This window comes from Rhinoderma darwinii, chromosome 3, assembly GCF_050947455.1.
Source record: "Rhinoderma darwinii isolate aRhiDar2 chromosome 3, aRhiDar2.hap1, whole genome shotgun sequence".
NCBI lineage: Eukaryota > Metazoa > Chordata > Amphibia > Anura > Rhinodermatidae > Rhinoderma > Rhinoderma darwinii.
Genome location: NC_134689.1, coordinates 279273154 through 279292737, shown reverse-complemented (window position 1 = coordinate 279292737; position 19584 = coordinate 279273154). Strand labels below are relative to the sequence as shown.

Here is a 19584-nt window from a genome sequence, read left to right as displayed (position 1 = left end):
TGGAGGCAGTGTGATGGCATGGGCATGCATGGCTACCAAACGCACTGGGTCACTAGTGTTTATTGATGATGTGACTGAAGACAGAAGCAGCCAGATGAATTCTGAAGTGTTCAGAGATTTACTTTCTGCTCAGATTCAACCAAATGCAGCAAGGTTGATTGGACGTCGCTTCACATTACAGATGACCAATGACCCAAAACATAGCGGAAGCAACCAAGGAGTTTTTTTTTTAAGGTAAAAAAGTGGAATATTATGCAATGGCCAAGTCAATCACCAGATCTCAACCCGATCGAGCTTGCATTTCACTTGCTTAAGACAAAACTTGAGGCAGAAAGACCCACAAACAAGCAACAACTGAAGACAGCTGCAGTAAAGGCCTGGCAAAGCATCACAAAGGAGGAAACCCAGCGTTTGGTGATGTCCATGGGTTCCAGACTTCAGGCATTAATTCCCTGCAAAGGATTCTCTACAAAGTGTTAAAAAAACAACATTGTATTTATGGTAATGTTAATTTATCCAATTACTTAAGTCGCCTGAAATGAGGAGGCTGTGTAGAAAAATGGTTGCAATTCCTAAACATTTCACAGGATATTTTATGTTCAACCCCTCGAATTAAACTTGAAAGTCTACACTTCAATTGCATCTCAGTTGCTTCATTACAAATCTAATGTGGTGGCACGCAGAGCCCAAATCATGAAGATTGTGTCACTGTTCAACTAATTCTGGACCTAACTCTCTCTATATGTGTGTGTGTGCGTGTGTGTGTGTGTGTGTGTGTGTGTGTGTGTGTGTGTGTATTTCTTCCAGATAATGTATCCACTCCCCACGATAGTATGTGGTAGACCTTTAAAAGTCAATCATATATAGAACAGTACTGCAAAATGATATTCCAATAATTTTTAAATATACTCACAAAGGTAAATTGTATAACAAGCATCTAAAAACAATCAACATGCGGCACACCAAGTAGCTTGCCCCCGAACCAGGGTTTTGCCATTGTGGCTTCTTCCGGGGCATAACTGACGTGTCAGATTCACTTTTATTTAACCAGACACTCATTACACGACGTAAAAATGGTCTTAAAATAAAAATCCAGTATTCATTATGAATCATAAATTATAAAAACTCTTTCCTCAATGGATAATACTCGTACTTCTTTTAAACGCTTATTCATTTGAACACATGTACTGTAACGTAAACTAGAAAATATTCTATATAGCATTAATTCCATTTACAGTATAACACTTTTCCACATCATTCCACAAATTTATATAAGCGTTGATTTTGACTCCTTATTTCCAATCTTATTGTCATATGTATGTACAGTATTAACTGCCGTTCCGATCACATATTAAAGTCTACACTATCAGTTTAGTCTTTAATTTTAATGCAAACTTCATAACATTGTAGCCAATAGGTTCAACGTAGATTTTTCATTCATAAATTGTATCATGTTTAATATTGTAAGAATATTTTTTTAAATAGTCTGAATTACAATAAATAATACTTTCTTACAGCTGTATATACATAATTATAGTAGGCAGGCATGGTATGCTTAGCTGTACATCTCTAAGATTTTGAACAAAGCCTTATTCTGTTTCCAGATATACTGCAAGGCCTTTGTCATGATGTTTTTATTCTTGAGCTACACATATTAATGCTTTCAGATAATTGTAGTTGCTAGTGAATGAGAACCACTTTTATTTTCAAGTATAAAGACTAACCCCATTTTGGTTATTTTCATTTTTGGAGATCTAATGGGAAGCAGAAACATGATAACAACTCACAAGGCTGTTTAGCGATGTAATTGGACTGTAGATTTTACCAGCAGAATAAAAGACGTTCGTAACAAAGTCATTTTAAAAGCTTAGTAAAAAGTTTGCATTCTACCGCAACATTAAATAAGCAACATAAGTTTATGTATTTGATCTATGAGGATTGTGAATTCTCATTACATTTCAGCATTTATATTGTTAATAAAATGGGAATATTTATATATAGGTCCAAATGCCCACTCGCATATCAGGCTCAAACTATAAAACATTGAAAAAATAATACAAATCATAATAATAATACTAGTTATTTGTTATGGTAGCTAGTTTTATGGATGTCTTCAGTACTAAGCAGCCCTACCATATAAACAAGGCTGCTTTTTATTGCACTTGCAAAATAAATACTTACTGAGACACGGGTCAACAGACACAAATCAACATTTCCAATAGAGGCCCCCAAGAGGTCTCAACTGGCAATTTTCCAAGGGATAACCTGAGGTTTATATGGCATATGGGACTGGAGTTGTAATGTCTCTCAAACATCTAAAATTCTAATACTACAGTAGCCCCAAAGCTTCCTTAACAATCAGATATACTGAATGTTGGAAATAATACCCAAGGGGACTGGTAAATGTAAAAAAAAAATCTTGTTCCTGCCTTTGAAATGTGCACAATGTGGGGAATACAGAATTGGGAAAGGAAACTGGCTTTATATCAGTTGGTCTTTCTCAGCTTTAATCTGTGGGGGTACCCCTTAGCATTCGTACAATTTTCCTGCAGTACCACTGTAGGGGAAATGAAGTATTACACAGTACTCATTGAAATCAATGTTTTTTTTTAATGTGATCCTCCAGAGTGGGAGATGTATTTTGTAGCTGAGACTATCAGAATTCCATAATGGGGTGGTTGAAAATCTGTTTTCTTATCCAGACCACCCTTTTAAACCCATTTGGAAACACCATAAACTCTGTTATTTTAACCCTCTTTGTTCTGGAGGCTTAATGTTACAGGTTAGTGGCATGAGTTGATTATACAAATCTAGCGATGTATTGCTGGTGATCCAATATACCACCTTCTGTCCAAATAATGGCAAATATTATATTCACAATGGCTGTTTATATTACATTTCTATATGTAAATCATAACTAATCCTGGACAATATTGTTGCACCCAATACACCAGTGACCATACAAGCCCTGTGCTTGTTATTACCTAGTTAAGAAAGGGTTCGATCACATTAACCTTGCACCTAAAATCAATAGAACAGCTTTATTAACATTCAGTAACCAGTGCCGCGTGTTATTTTAATGCAGTCCCTTGTTAATTAATTTCTACATTTTAGCTCAATGACAATTAACATGGAATCACAGTACAGAAATGGGTATCTTTTTTAACTAGATTTCTTTGCTTATTTGTCACTACAGGATGTCACCATTTACCTAAAGCCTTAGAAAAAGAAAATAAAAAATGGCAGATTACAAATTTGAAGGCATTCCATTCTATTACCTCCGAGGGAAATGGAAAAGTATCAAATATTTAGGAAGTCATCTATAAATTAGACTCTTACCTAGCCTTATCTATAAAGTCTTTATTCTATTTGATTTTCTGAAGTATAGGTTTAATTTCCGTATATCCAGTTAAATTATTTTTGCCAATGGAATTCTGCATCAAGACAAGGGGATAGATAGTGCCTATATTACCCAACTAGGAAATATGGCCTGCTGTAAATCAGAAACATATATCATACGCAGGGACCGAATAACATCTCCCATGATGCTTGGAAAGAAAGGGCCTACCTTCTTATCTGTAGTTTTCAGTACATATTTTCATCATTTATGACATTCACACCAATCCCTGGATAAACATGAAGTTCTCACATTAAATATCAAGCAGATGACAGATGCCAAAAAGTGTCTTCCAAAGCGAGAATAAAAGTTTTTTGGATGGTGAAAAATAAGACTAAACCGTAGGCAGGATCTGAGTTCTTGTTAAATTGTTGCACTAAACACATGTTTCTCTCTGTAGCTGGATCCGGATGCCAGCGCAATGCTTAAGGAACTCCAGCTGAAGCTCAGTTCAGTGCTGGATGATCTTAGCTGCACATTTGGAGCCAGGTAATTATGATCATTGCTTGGCTTATGATATTTAGGCTCTGTTCATACCAGTGTTTTTAGCATTACTCTACATTACTTTGCTGAATTGTTTATCAGGAAAACATAGCAAACTTTTTCTTTTAACTTTTTTTTGGATTTTAATTTCATTTTTCTGATGGCAAATGCCATTGGTTGGCAGTAGTCCTCTTTCATTTCATCTGGTTTACGTTGTTTTTGGTCTGTCCTTTGTTTTTGGTCTGCTATGCTATTCTACTTGGATTTAAAAAAATTATGTTTCTTTTTTTATTTACGATGTAGTTAGTGGCATCTGATCTTTATGCTTTGCATTTTTATTCTGTTAAATATTAGACCATTAGAAATAGAGGACTTGATGGAAGCCTTCATACCAGTGCTTTATTCATTATTTGTTTTTAATTTCTTTATGTATAATGGCAGTTTTAAGAAACATTTAGGTATAGCCATTTTTTCTTTTGTAATCCAACCCATACCCATATTTTATGACTGGACCCAAAAGTTTGGATCAAGCTTTCAGATTTTCATTACGAAAGCAATTATTTGTTTGCTCATAAGATATTCATGACAGATGTGCTTTTGGACCTTTATGATTAGACCAAAATTCACATGATACACTCACAGTTACTAAATCCTAGGACATCCTGGGTTTCAAAGTAATCAACCAATGCCAAAGCCAGTGCTTCCATCGTGGGAGAACATGGCTCTGGTTATAGCATTTTTGGCCTATAGTCGTTAGGGTGTTTATGAGGTCAGGCAGTTCAGATAGCCATACAGATGTTGTATAAATTTATACTATTGTGGCATGAGGCATCTTCCATGTCAAGATTATTTATATACAGTGGTCATAAAGGGGTTAATTAAGAATAGACAGGAAGCATTTACTCCCTAATTTTTTAGTCGAATACAATTGCATATAGTTTATTTATACAAGCATGTTTAGTTATTTTCCGGCTCAAGAATTGTTATAAAAAAGCACAATTGCAGTAAAAAATATGATGAAATTAAAAATGTATTGTACCATTTCTTACACTTTAAAAAAAAAATAAGGTGAGTAAACCTCTCTGCTCTGTTAGACCAAATCTCATCGACATAATTCTTCAGCATGGAGCGAGATGGGGGGGGGGGGGCACATAACAACATTCTGGAAAGAATTTAGTAGGTTTATATTTTTGTTTATAGAAAAAAATATTTTTTTTATTATTATTATTTTATACTGAATGTTCTGCTTTAATGCACAATTTTCTTAAGTATCTTGTATCCAGAGAACATAAAGAGGGTAGAGAATAAAAAAACACAATAAGTAGAAGAGTAAGGGAAGTAAGCAGGTAAACAGTACATCTACATAGTGAGATGATTCTTAAAACAAATAGGTAGGGTGAGCAGAGTGGAAAAGAAAGACAAGAATTGTTCTTCTACAGATGAGCTTCATTATAGTGGCTGACAAAGTAAATCAATAGATAGAAAAAGAAAGGAAGGCTAAAAACTTAATACAACTTTCTTCTGTTTCTAGTTTCCACAGCATAATTGAGGACTGTGTGAGACAAATGAGTGTGGAATTAAATCAGATGAGAGGGAATGGAAACGCGTCCACAAACAGGAACAATGCAGCCATGGATGCTGAAATCGTACTGCGGCCACTGATGGATTTTTTGGATAAAACGTTAGTACTGAATGTCTTTTGGAGGTGTCCAATGAAATGCAATTTCAGTCTGACCTTACTTTTTTTGGTGTACTATCTATAATAGGAGATATATGGAAATGTCAGCTCACCCTCCTAGGGTGCTATTTTAGCCAGACATTGTCATTTCTTCCCCTATCTATGAGTAATGGCTCTTGAGAGCTAGAAACGCGTCAGAGGGAACGTATGTTTTATGTCCACTGTTTGCTGTTCAGTCTTCCGCTGGCTATCTATTTTAACCAATAAAGAAGATTTTTTCATATTCCACAAGGAGTGCTGAACCTTTTCCTTCTGGATTGTACTATCTATAATACCTGTTGATCCCTTGTAGAATTCCTAACATTACTCCCGCAATCGAGCAAATTCGCTAAATAATTGACTAATTTGCTCATTCATACACACTACTCATTACTGTAGTCACTCACTAGTTTATTAAGTTAGTCACATGCTCGCTATATTGCTTATATACTATTGCTCACTTAGCCATCACACACCATTATATATGTACGGGAAAATATTAAATGACTAAACAATTGAGAGCAGCATGTTCACACAATCCTTAACTAATCTTCTGTCCATTAGTCGTCTGTAGTGCAGATTTACTGTAAATGTAACACAAATGGTATCTGGGAGAGTTCCATGTAAAATCTTTGTTGATCTAGAATTGCATATTAGAAAATAATTCAAATATTGGATAATCACTTTTTTGTTCTGTTTTATGAAAATTTAGTTCATGTTCCTTTATTCAGAGGTCTTCTTTCACTGTATAAGAGCGCAAATGTTTTATTTTTCCATACCATGATCTCCTTCCCTAAACATGGGGTCACATGTCATAAAAGCCACACACTCCACCTGAAATGACTGTAATCTGCAGTGTTAAAGGATGTGGATTATGCAGTGTAAGGGCACGTTCAGATGTGGCAGTCAGGCCACAGTGGAAATCCGCAGTAGACTTTTTTTTCCTTTGGTTTCTAAAGCTTTTTAGGTAACTTAGTGCAGACATTGCGAAAAATCACAGTGCGGAAACTAGCTTGCAGTGCAGAATTTAAATTCCGCAGCATGCACAGTCTATTGCAGAAAGAAAGCGGATTTTCACTGCGGATTTAAGCCTTTACGATTCAAAAGCTGAAATCTGCGGCTAGTTACATAGTTAGTATAGTTGAAAAAAGACACATGTCCATCAAGTTCAACCAAGGGATGGAAAAGGGGAAGGGAAAAATTTCTACACATAGGAGCTAATATTTTTTTGTTTCAGGAAATGATCTAAGCCTTTTTTAAAGCCATCTCCTGTCCCTGCTGTGACCAGCTCCTGCGGTGACTATTCTATAAATTCACAGTTCTCACAGTAAAGAAGGCTTGTCGCCTCTGCAGGTTGAACCTTTCTTTTCTCCAGACGGAGGGAGTGCCCCCTTGTTTTTTGAGGGGGTTTTACACTGAACAGGATTTCACCATATTTTTTGTATGTGCCATTAATATATTTATATAAGTTAATTATGTCCCCCCTTAGTCGTCTTTTTTCAAGGCTAAATAGGTTTAGTTCTTTTAATCTTTCCTCATAACTTAGATTCTCCATGCCCCTTATTAGCTTTGTCGCTCTTTGTATTTTTTCCCACTCCAGGGCATCGTTTCTATGAACTGGAGTCCAGAACTGAACTGCATATTCTAGATGAGGCCTCACTAATGCTTTGTAAAGTGGTAATATTATATCCCTGTCCTGCGAGTCCATGCCTCTTTTAATACACGACAATATCTTGCTGGCCTTTGAAGCAGCTGATTGACATTGCATGCTGTGATTTAGTTTATGATTTACAAGTACACCCAGATCCTTCTCAACAAGTGACTCCCACAGTGTAGCTCCCCCTAGGACATAGGATGACTGCAGGTTGTTGGTACCCAGATGCATAACTTTACATTTATCTACATTAAACTTAATTTGCCAAGTGGACGCCCAAACACTTAGTTTGTTTAAATCCGCTTGCAATTCACGAACATCTTCCATAGACTGAACTATATTACATAGCTCGGTGTCATCTGCAAAAATAGAAATAGTGCTATTAATCCCATCCTCTATATCATTAATAAATAAGTTCAATAATAGAGGTCCCAGCACTGAACCCTGGGGTACACCACTTATTACCGGGGACCATTCAGAGTAGGAATCATTGACCACAACTCTCTGGATACGGTCCTTGAGCCAATTCTCAATCCAATTACAAAGTATACTTTCTAAACCTATAGTCCTTAATTTACCCATTAGACGTCTCTGAGGGACAGTGTCAAATGCCTTTGCAAAGTTCAAAAACACTATATCCACAGCGGCCCCTCTGTCTAAGCTTCTGTTCACCTCTTCATAAAAAGAAATCAGGTTGGTTTGAGAACTTCTGTCTTTTGTAAAACCGTGCTGGTTGTCACTTATAATACTATTTTTTCTCACATAATCCTGTATATAGTCCCTCAATAGCCCCTCAAACATTTTCCCCAGGATGGATGTTACGCTTACTGGTCTATAATTACCCGGGGAAGACCTAGAGCCCTTTTTGAAAATAGGCACAACATTTGCCCTGCGCCAGTCCCTTGGCACTATACCAGTCACTAGAGAATCTCTAAATATTATGAAGAGGGGAAAAGAAACAACTGAACTAAGCTCTTTAAGAACTCTAGAGTGGAACCCATCTGGTCCTTGGGCCTTGTGTACATTTATTTTATTTAATTTAGCTTCAACCATATCTACATTCATCCAATTCATTATATCAACTGATATATTAACAGCACTGGCACGGACTACATCAGCTGCTCTTTCTTCTGTTGTACGTACAGAGCTAAAGAACCCATTTAGTAACTCCACCTTCTCTTGATCCCCTGTCACCAACTCCCCTTTACCACTATTTAGGGGTCCTACATGTTCAGACCTTGGCTTTTTTGCATTTATATACTTGAAGAATTTTGTGGGATTTGTTTTACTATCCCTGGCAACCTGCCTTTCATTTTGTATTTTTGCTGATTTTATTACCTTTTTACAGATTTTATTAATCTCTTTATAATTTATAAAGGCTACAGCTGTACCCTCAGATTTGTATTTTTCAAATGCCCTTTTTTTGTCATGTATTGCCCTTTTTACAGAAGGTGTAAGCCACGTGGGGTTTAATTTTAGTCATTTATACTTGTTACCTATAGGAATAAATTTTGCACTTTAATTACCCAAAGTAGATTTTAAAATCTCCCATTTATCATTTGTACCATTATTTGACATTAGTTCTTCCCAGTCTATATTCTGAATTGCAGCCCTCATCCTGGGGAAATTGGCCTTCTTAAAATTAAGTGTTTTTGCCCTCCCAGCCTGCATTTGTTTTTTACAGTATAGGTAAAATGCAACTATATTGTGATCACTGTTACCGAGGTTTTCACGAACATTGACGTTCCCAACAAGCTCTGCATTATTAGAAATGATCAGATCCAACAGAGCTTCACCTCTAGTCGGGTCTTCCACAAACTGGCCCATAAAATTTTCCTGCAACAGGTTGAGGAAATTTCTCCCCTTCGCAGTTGAAGCCGAACCATGACCCCAATTAATATCCCAGTAATTAAAATCTCCCATTATTAGTACAGTACCAGCTTGTGAAGCCCACTCCATTTGTTTATATATTTGACCTATCTCTGCAGTTATGTTGAGGGGTCTATAGATTACACCAAAAGTTATATTTTCAGTGTTTACCTCCCTTTGTAATTCCACCCACAGGGTTTCAATCTCCTCACAGTCTTCACCCTCTAATGTCTCTTTCACACTCACCTTCATATCACTTCTCACATACAGACATACAACCCCCCCTTTCCTATTCGTCCTGTCTTTCCGAAACAGTGTAAAACCCAGTCGTGTAAAGAGTCCAGCCTAGTTTCAGCAACACCAACTATATCTATTTTTCCTCCAGTACCAAGGCCTCCAGGTCCCCCATTTTGCTTGCTAGACTCCTTGCATTTGTGAACATACACTTTAACTTGCCTTTCAATTTTTCACTTTCAGTATCAGAAATGTGATTATTTGACATTATTTGGGCATTTTTATTTTCACTGCTGTTCTGTAACGAAAGGATCTCCTTATCCTGTTGTCTAGTCCTCACCCCACAGTCTGTTTCTCCCCCCACCAATATAGTCTAACCCCTCTCTAACCTATCTACCCATTTATTTTCTACATTGAGCTCCCTCCTCAGCCCTAGTCCCTGAGCTCCCGCTGTCTTTCCTGTGATGTGCATGGCATAGGCAGTATTCCTGAGAATTCCCCTTCAGCTTATAGCCTAGTTCTTTAAAATTATTCTTAAGGCTCCTCCACCTACCATGTATTGTATCGTTGGTACCCACATGGACAACAACAGCTGGATCATCACCAGCCTGTCCCAGTAATTTATCCTCCCGTTCCACTACATGCCGAACCCTGGCACCAGGGAGACATCAAATCATTCAGTTGAGGTGACAAATTATTCTATCCGTCTTCCTGATTATAAAATCCCCTACAACTATCAATTGTCTTGCCTTACCTGCATTACCATCCAGCCGACTACTAGCTGGGCTTTTCTCCCGGCTGTTAGGGAGAACAGTATCCACTAAGGCTGTCATTTCTGAGACCGACACATTCGCATCATCACCCAATTTAGCAATTTTCCTATAGTATCAGAAACAGGATTGGCCTTCCTTTTCATGGACCCCTTTCTACTGCCCCTAACTACATTAACCCAGCTACTTGCCTGATCCTGCTGACCCATGTCTTCACTCTCCAGTTCTACCCAACTAACTGCTTGCTCAGTGAGCAGCATGCTCCGCTCAAGATTGTCTATCGCTCTCAGTGTTGCATTTTGTTCCTCCAGATCTCTAATGTGAGCTTCCACGTGAACAACATGCTTACATCTGCCACAGAGGTATTCACCCTGGAACTCCGGCTCCAGTCTTGTATACATGTGGCAAACTGTGCACTAAAGAATACCTTCAATCTTTCTATCCGTTATCCCAGTTACAAAAAAAACAGTGAACAATTGAAAAAGTCAAAGAAAAGAAGAGTACTTACTGGGACTTTATCTCCTGTTTTTAACTCCAGTTTAAGTCCTCTGTGAAATCTGCCACAACTAGATTAACTGTCAAATATGCAAATTTTGGAGCAGTTTTGTTGCGTAATTGACCTCTCCTGCTGTGTTTTCTCATTAGAGCATGTTTTTTTCCTGCCAGGTAGTCACTCCAGTTGAAGACTATATGATCCTTTTGCTCCATTTTTTTTTTTTATACCCCAGTAAATTTTAAATAAAAATGAAGCAACTTTGCATATAGACTTGAATAAAAGTTACCTACAGTACATTTTGGTTTATACAGCACCCATGGAGACTTAGGGTATGTTCACACGGCTTATTTTCTGCCTTTTTTCAGGCCGTAAACGGCTGAAAAACGGCCTAGAAATCGGAAGCAGAACGCCTCCAAACATCTGCCCATTGATTTCAATGAGAAAAATGACGCGTAAGAAGACACCCCGTAAAAAGAAGTGCATGTCACTTCTTTAGCCGTTTTTGGAGCCGTTTTTCATTCACGCTATAGAAAAACAGCTCCAAAAACAGCTGTAAAAAAGCCACGAAAAATGCAAGTTGCTTAAAAAACGGCTGAAAATCAGGAGCTGTTTTCCGTTAAAAACAGCTCCGTATTTTCAGATGTTTTTTTAGTAAGCATGTGAACATACCCTTAAGTGCAGCAAGATTGATGCAATTGCTGCTCTATGGTTACAGACTACAAATAAACCATATGTGTTGTCAGATTCTGCAGTCTTGTGTTACTCCACTCTCCCTGCCCCCTGTTCTTGCTAACCTATTCTTGAACATTGTAGAGATATCTTTGGTCAGAGTAGTTTAGTGTTATTCACACACGAATATTGTATGAAAGAGTCTTCTGAGCTGCATTTTTTCGTAACAATCAGAGCTTGCACAGCCATATCGATGTGAGAAAGGGATAGAAAACACTTGCCTTCAGACAAACATTTGCGTAAAACCTACTGATTTCGGAGCCTGCAGCCCCATAAGTCAGAGAAAGAAAGCAGGTCTTGAAAATAAAAGAGGCAATAAAAAAAAAATTAAATGCAAGCAACAAAAAAAAAATAATTCAAAAAGAGCTTTGCCAAATTTATACATATTAATATTACCCAGCACAAAATGTGGGTTTGAGCTGTTCAAATTTATCATTGTTTTATTGCAATTCTATTAAAATTGTTATTCTTTGTTCTAGATTATCAGTCTCTGCAAAAATATGTGAGAAGACTGTACTAAAACGAGTTTTAAAAGAATTATGGAAATTGGTTCTTAATAAACTTGAAAAACAGATTGTGCTGCCCCCTCTAACAGACCAAACAGTAAGTAATAACTTTTGTTTTTTGGTTTCATTTTTTATAAAAGCTGTTTAATTGTAACTAAATTTGGTATAATTTGAACAATGACATAATAATGGAAATTGCAAGTATCTGAGCCCTACTTATCTAAGTAGTTCTAGATCATAAAAGACCATATTTCTGTACAGTTTATAGAAATATTGCCGATTTCACTTCAACGCATACCTCCAGCCAAGAGAAATGTTTAAACTTTGACCTTTTTTCAATTTTTGGAGCAGGAAACAGCAGACTGACAGATAACATTTTCAGCCATGTTTGCATTCATGCAGCTAAATTCTCTGCTACCATGACCTCGCAAGGGCTCTTCCTAACTCTAATCTCAGGTCTCCCTGGTAGTCAATCACAGATCTGGTATCAGTGGCCAGGCTATTTATTTGTCCATCAATGATCTAACAGACAGAGCCTTCATTGTACATAATGCTGTATATTGTAGATTACTTTTGACATCAGCAATGTAGGAAGTAGCTAGCTTTTTACATTAAATAGTTTAAATAAATTATAGAAAACATATATCCCTGAGCTGAGCATCTCCTCCTCTATGATATGCTGTTCTCAGATAGAGTAACATCTGAATCTTGAAAGATCTGCTTTAAAGGGGTTTTACCATCACAGAAAGTGATAGCGGGTGTTCCGGCATTCGGACCCTCATCTATGAGAACATTATGGCATATCCTAGTTATACGCCATCACTTTCTATATTTCAATTAACATTTATCACCTATCCACAGGGTAGGTGATAAATGTATGACCACTGGGACTCCCACCAATCTCTAGAATGGGGGTCCCAACCCCCTTCCTCCTCACTGCACAATCACAGTAAAGAGGATTTTGAAGGACGTGGTGGTTGCACATGTGTGCTGCCACTCCATTTCAAGTCTATGGGAATGACGGAAACAGCTGAGCGCTGTACTTCGGCAGTCTCCGTTGTCTTTATAGAAGTGAATAGAGCGGCAGTTCACATGCTCAACTACCGCTCCAAGAAAATCCTCCTCACTGCAAACATGGGATCATGTTTTTAGAAAATCAAATTAGAAAATAACCATCAAAAACCTATGTAAAAACACCATGTGTGTGAAAGAGGCCTAATGTGTTGTAGAAAAACTTCTAATGAATACTCATGTTATAGTAAGGTTCAGTAAGTTAGTCCAGTAAGCCTTTATTAGATTTCATCAAATATTAGCCTGATCTTTAAAAAAACAAAACAAGAAACACTTCTGTAGTCCCCAGAGTCCAATATAGGTTAACATAGATTGCTTTAACAAAGTTTTTACATTCCCTTCTACTACTGATAACACTTTGACATATATTTTATGTTGCATCAGCCACTTGAACTTTTCATAAAGAGAATTACCATTTCTAAAGAAATTTACTATAGTGAAAACAATTTATTTGCAGAAGAAATCAGAGTTAGCTGAGTTGAGGACGCCGGCCGTTCTGTATAATAGTAAAGACTGGGGAAATTTCCTTAGCATGCAGGGCACAGCTAATCATTTGCAGGCCGCCTATGACACATTGACTAGGTCTGGGCTGTTTCTAGAGAATTTTGCTTACAATAGGAATACCCAAAAAACTAGTTTTACATTTAAGACATCTGCTCTCGCATACATTTTTTTTCCCATCAAATTTACAGTAAGAACACACCCCAGCAAAAGGAAGAAGTGGGAAGATTCCCTAGGGAAATGTTAGGCATGTTTCCCTTCTCCATTGTGCCGGCATCCTTTCATACTTTTGATTAAAATAAATGTATGGAAGAGCGGAGCTTTTGAACATGGTGTGAAATCTGCTTTTTAGATGTCCTCCCTGTTGGTCATAATGTGACTGAATTAAACTGCCATATAGTTATATTTTTAATGTAACAAACCTGGTGGTCTAGAGTAGTAAATGGATTAATAGCGTAAGAAAGTGGTTAATGCAAACACCCATGGTGGCCTAGGGCAGTGAAGTGGTTAATATCTATTGTCCAGTGGTTTTTTTTCACCTTCCAAGGCTGAAGCGATTTTTCCTGTTCCCTGTCTGTAAGGAGGGCCTAAGTGGTAAAGGCTCTGAGCAGGTATGTTGCTGAATATGATGGCATAAATAGAGGAGGTAGTTGCAAAACGTCTTTTAAGAGTCCGGCGTCAATGGCGCATACAGCCACAGTAGACACAGTTTTTGCCAATGTAGGAGGCACAGTATTTAGACATGGCTCAGGCAGGTTAGGATGGCTGGGTTGCTGTGTTCTTGTCGCAGACGTGGCCAAGGACACCAATTCCTGATGCTGGGGATTGCGCTAGCAATGAGTCCTAGTAGGACACAAAATTGGTGCTACCACTTACTGGATGGTCGGGCCTAGTAGACCACAAAGTGGCTGCTCATTACTTCTGGTTCATTGTATGGTCTGTCATTTGCACCAACCACTGCTCGCACGAACAGACACCAGACAATTGGTAAACCAAGGCCCCACTTCTCGCTTTAAAGACTTCTTCCACACAGGCCCAACTATCAGCATCGTCGTCCTCCTCACAATACTCCAACTGCTTTTTATTTAGCAGCTCTCCTTCTCAAAATCTTCTCCTCAGCAGCTTTCTCCGAACACATTCACCAAAGTCCTCTTCTCCGCCCTACTACTCTTAAGTGCCTGTGGATCCCTCGCCTTTTTTATCTTCACATCTTGGCTCCTGCTCTGGTGAGCAGTGAGAGGGTGTGATGTCACTGGAGCCTTCAGATGCATACATTTAATGGAGGTCTGTGATGGATAACATACAGCTCCATACTTTTTTTTTTGTGCCAAACGAACGTATACTGGCCAGACGGAAGCAATAGGACACTCTTTTTCCCTCTGTCTGACAATTGAGCATAGTGTACATTTTTAGCGGGAGCTTGTACGTCGAGAGCTTACCTAAGAGTGACAAATGCAACCAAAATGGCATCTGGACCAAACATCCGGTGCCCATATTTGAAAAAACAGCAAGACAGGCATCTCTTATTATGCCTAAAAATAAGTTAACAGTGCAACATAGAAATGCCTTATATACAGTGCAATATAACATCAGCCCAGCATCTACACACCGGCTGGAACGCCACCTAATGGGGGGAAACAAGATAGCAGAAAACAGCACTGCTTAAAGGTACAGTACACAAATTATACAGTCACATATGTACAATGCCAAAGAGTACCCAAAATACAATTGCATGTAAAAAAAAAACATTACTCTGTAACTTGTATATTTATTTCCCAGACTTTACACCTCTCTGACAGGAAGCTGTTTGGCTTTCCCTTCCTGCTTTGCACTGATTAAATAGATCGGTGCAGGCAGGAAGATAGAGGACTGTGCGGTTTAATTGAACAGTCGCAAAGTTCTCTTTATGATCGTGTAATGGCAGGAAGGAGGTGAAGGGAAAGTGAGCCCTAATCTACCCACTGCCCTGTCCCTGCCTACTTGCAACGACCCGCCCTAGGCGACGGGGTACAACTGGGCAGCGGTCCCTACGCTATCTAAGTGCACGGGAGAACAAACAGGGAACACGCAAGGGAAGGGGCAGTAGCCCACGGAACGCCGCGAGGAAACGGAGCGGGGAATGAGTAGTCCGGACCAGGATGAAGTGGAGTATACCCAAGTGAGCACGGAGGAGGAAGCAAGCCAGAGGCAAAGCAAAGCAGGTTAAGCGGAACTGCAGCAAGGCAGAAGCACGGCAGAAGCAGGCTGGAGCAAGCAGCAGTGGGGCCAGGAATCCAGAAGAATTACAAGCACTGAGGAGGAGAACACGGCAGGTAATAAAGGACAGGGGGCGGAGCTAACTCCGACTGACCAGGCCGCGATAGGCTCTCCCACTCCTGAGCCTGCCACCCTGGTTGGTGGGAGATGGTGTCAGTCGAACAGGTCTGGCCTCAGGTGTGGATTGATTAATCCCAGGAGTATACCTAGACGTAGTACCTGGCAGATCCCTAACAGATCGGGTAAGGCACTTCATCAGCATTCTGTCCCATGATTAAGCGACAGAATTCCCCCAGAAAATAATAAGCCCAATGCTACTTTAGTTTAACGTATAAATCCATTAAACTCCTTCCTGCTTATTTTAACCAGAAAGATAATGGGGCAGATTTACTGATGAAAATGCGCCAAAATTTTGGCTCAAATTCGATGGAAATGGAGCGTGGAGCAAAGGGTGGATTTGGATCCTCCATTCTTTCGATCAGTGGGGATCTCCGCAGTGGGGCCCCAATCAATCAGACAATTATCACCTATCCTGTTTAAAGTGATAATTGGCAATTCTAGGAATACCCCTTTAGGGGATACAGGGATACTACTCTGTTTTGTTTGGTTTATTTTTTGTTATTCTGCCCACAGTACAATGAACATAACTTTGTAGGTATGTGCTAACAATGACAAAATCTTAAAAATGAATCATCTACACTTCTATAATAACTTTGTTGATCCATGAGATAAACCCTGCGTGTACTCTGATCCTTCAGTCGTGTTACATGACAACTTCTTCATGGTCTTCTGGCTAAATATACAGATGGTAGAAGGGGGGCCGAGGGAGCTCTGAGACTGCCAGTATATATATAGTACACATTTATTTGAGATTTGCCGAGGGGGTAGTAAAGCATTAGTTCAGAATCAGACTACACAGGCTTTTTTTCTAACTATAGCAACACATAGGAGCTGTATACACAAAGGGTAGTAGATTTTTAAATCGAAACTCTGAAAGATACTTCATTATTTTTTACATTAGATGAACAGGAGCAATAAAAATAAATTGCTTGTAAAAGTGTACATATCCTTTAACTTTGCCTAATGGAATGGATGAGATCTAAAAATAATGTTAAAATTAAAGGCGTATTCTCCTCATAGACCAAGGTGGGGAATCAATGGAAAGATGGCCGTACTCTCTATGCATTCTCCACCTGGGTGCGGTGGCGGTAGAGGGTCCTACTCCTGTACCCTGTGCAATAAACTAAAGGTGAAATTATATCAAGATAATTGCTGTAATGAGGTTTATTACTAGAATAATTCTCGGTTAATTCAATTTATCGTTTTGTTCCAAAGATTTAATAATGTCAACATTAGTAAAAGAGCCGTAGATCAGTTTTAAGAATTGTAAAGCTCAGTATTTTTTACCAGGTTGTGCCCTGAATACAAATAATCTTATGTATGAAGATCACATTTAGGCCATATCTACCTTAGAGAATACATAGACAGCATGACCTTTTGAAGACAAATAACCAGGCTTTTTTCAAGGTTAAGCTCAATAATTTACGCGTAGAGCCTTAAAAAAAAAAAATGTAGCTCACACAACCTGCCAACTATGGTTGAACACATTTGTTTTTTATCATGTCTGGTTACTCGTTGTTTACTGCTATGTCGGTCCATACACCAATCACAGGAGATCAATTTCAGAAGCCACTGCTCTATCTACTGTATGTGACACTGTGATCCGCAGATCACGCAAAGGGTGGCACCCCTTAGATCATAACTAAAAACTGAATAAATGTATCAGTCTGTTTTCTGCACCATCATTGACATTTGATGGAACATAGATTACATGAATTTGTCACTGGAAGGAATGGTTGAGAAGGGACTCCTTATGCAGATTTTGTATTGTGGTACTTCAAGATCCACAACTGAATATATACTTTTATAAGTAATATTAAGCAACTTGTGTGATTGTGATATACTGAAACCCCACAGTAAAGAAAAGAGATAAAGAAGGAGGCAATGTTTAAATATTTGTACAATAAGACTGCTAATATTTAAAGGGAACCTGTAACCTGCTTTGTACCCATAAAACTGGCAGCATGGCTCAGGACATTTAAAGAGGCTCTGTCACCACATTATAAGTGCCCTGTCTCCTATATAAGGAGATCGGCGCTATAATGTAGGTGATAGTAATGCTTTTTATTTAAAAAAAAGATCTGTTTTCACCACTATATTAGCGATATTAGATTTATGCTAATGAGTTGCTTAATGCCCAAGTGGGAGTGTTTTTAGTTTAAACCAAGTGGGCGTTGTACAGGGGCGTGTATGACGCTGACCAATCAGTGTCATGCACTCCTCTCCATTCATTTACTCAGCGCATAGGGATCCTGCTAGATCCTTATGTGCTGTCTTATACTAACACATTAACAATACTGAAGTGTTTAGACAGTGAATAGACATTCCACGGGATGTCTATTCACAATCTCTGCACTTCGTTTGTGGTAGTTACAGCAGAGGACGCGTAATCTCATTGTAACCTGTCATCTACAGCGTAATCTCGAGAGATTAAACATCCTCTGCTGTAACTACCACAGACCGAGTAACGAAGTGCAGAGATTGTGAATAGACATCTAAATAAAAAGGAATTGTCCTAAACAGACAGCCTCTTGAATGCAAAGTGATATTTTTAGCATTAGTGTCAATCCTGCATAAATAATAGAATCCATCAATAGATCCAGCAAATCCAGGCGAGAAAAAAAACCCATAAGCTAAAGCAGAACTAAAATGAGACTGTAAGCCCTGCATAAAAAAGTAGCCATCAGCAGAAGACTTTGTATTTTTTAACTCTTGAGTAAAACTGATCCAGTGTGATTGCTGCCCACCGTGTCTCTACAAAATAAGGTTTAATTTGACATATTTAGCCCATAACTGGAATTTTTCCTGGATCTTGTATACAGCAAGTGTCATAGCTCTTTCCAATGCAGGTACAAAATGGATATTTTTATCATCTGTTTTAATACAAAGCCATTTTGAATGTTCCTTGCTCCTCTGCCAAAAAACTCTAGTAATTATAGTTCTTAGGGTAATTGTGATATAACACATGTTAGTATTCCACTGTAGTGGGAAGATAAGCAGATGGTTGTTTAACACAAAATGGGTAGTGCCGACTTGCACTAACCTGACAGATTTTGGCATCACTTACTGTCTATTTATCCTAGCTACATTTATTTAATAGCCGTTTGTGGGCGATGCAACCAAATTATATAAGTAGCATTTTAGTATTAAATTAAAAGCAGTAAGAGTTAGAATTAAACCATCCTCCGGAGCCTTTAAATAAACACAAACATAAAGGTATTTTATGTACTGTATGAGATGTGTGTATTTTGTATAATGGTAATATAGAAAGCCAAGCTCATCTTGCTTGGTTATTTTCCAAAGTCCTATTAACCTCTACATTCGTGACCATGAATATAGACAGAAACGGGGGATAATATTATACTCTAACTGTTCCATGGAAAATCAAATCAAAATATAAAATACACGAAATATAAGTCTTTGACTTGTACTCCTTTGTTTAGTCTTTTCGTTTTTTGCTCAGCCATTCCTGACTTATGTTTTAACTAATGCAGATTTCTAAAAGTTTAAAAATAGAATCTGTGGGTGCCGCATGATAAGTATGGGGGTGCAAAATGCCAGTGAAGATAATATACAAGAAGAAGAAGAGAAAGGATTTAACCTTTTAGTATTCGCACACCTACCCTATAATAGAAACCTATCAAATACTTCAGTACTAAATGTTTTCAAAACACTTAAGGGACTGTTGTGTATCAGCAGTTGGGAAGGATCCCAAAAAAAGACGTCTAATTATGGACAAAAAAGAATATGTAACCGTTTCATTACAAGGGGAGAACTAACT

General features: G+C 38.3%; 1 protein-coding gene across 1 annotated transcript in view; it reads left to right on the top strand.

The window, feature by feature from the left end:
• UNC13C (unc-13 homolog C) overlaps positions 1–19584 on the top strand; it is a 520481-nt gene that overhangs the window by 440494 nt on the left and 60403 nt on the right. Inside the window, exons 26-28 of the mRNA XM_075857981.1 lie at positions 3798–3886; positions 5412–5561; positions 11829–11952. Of these exons, the coding sequence (XP_075714096.1) occupies positions 3798–3886; positions 5412–5561; positions 11829–11952 (363 nt within the window). The remainder of the gene's footprint in view (positions 1–3797; positions 3887–5411; positions 5562–11828; positions 11953–19584) is intronic.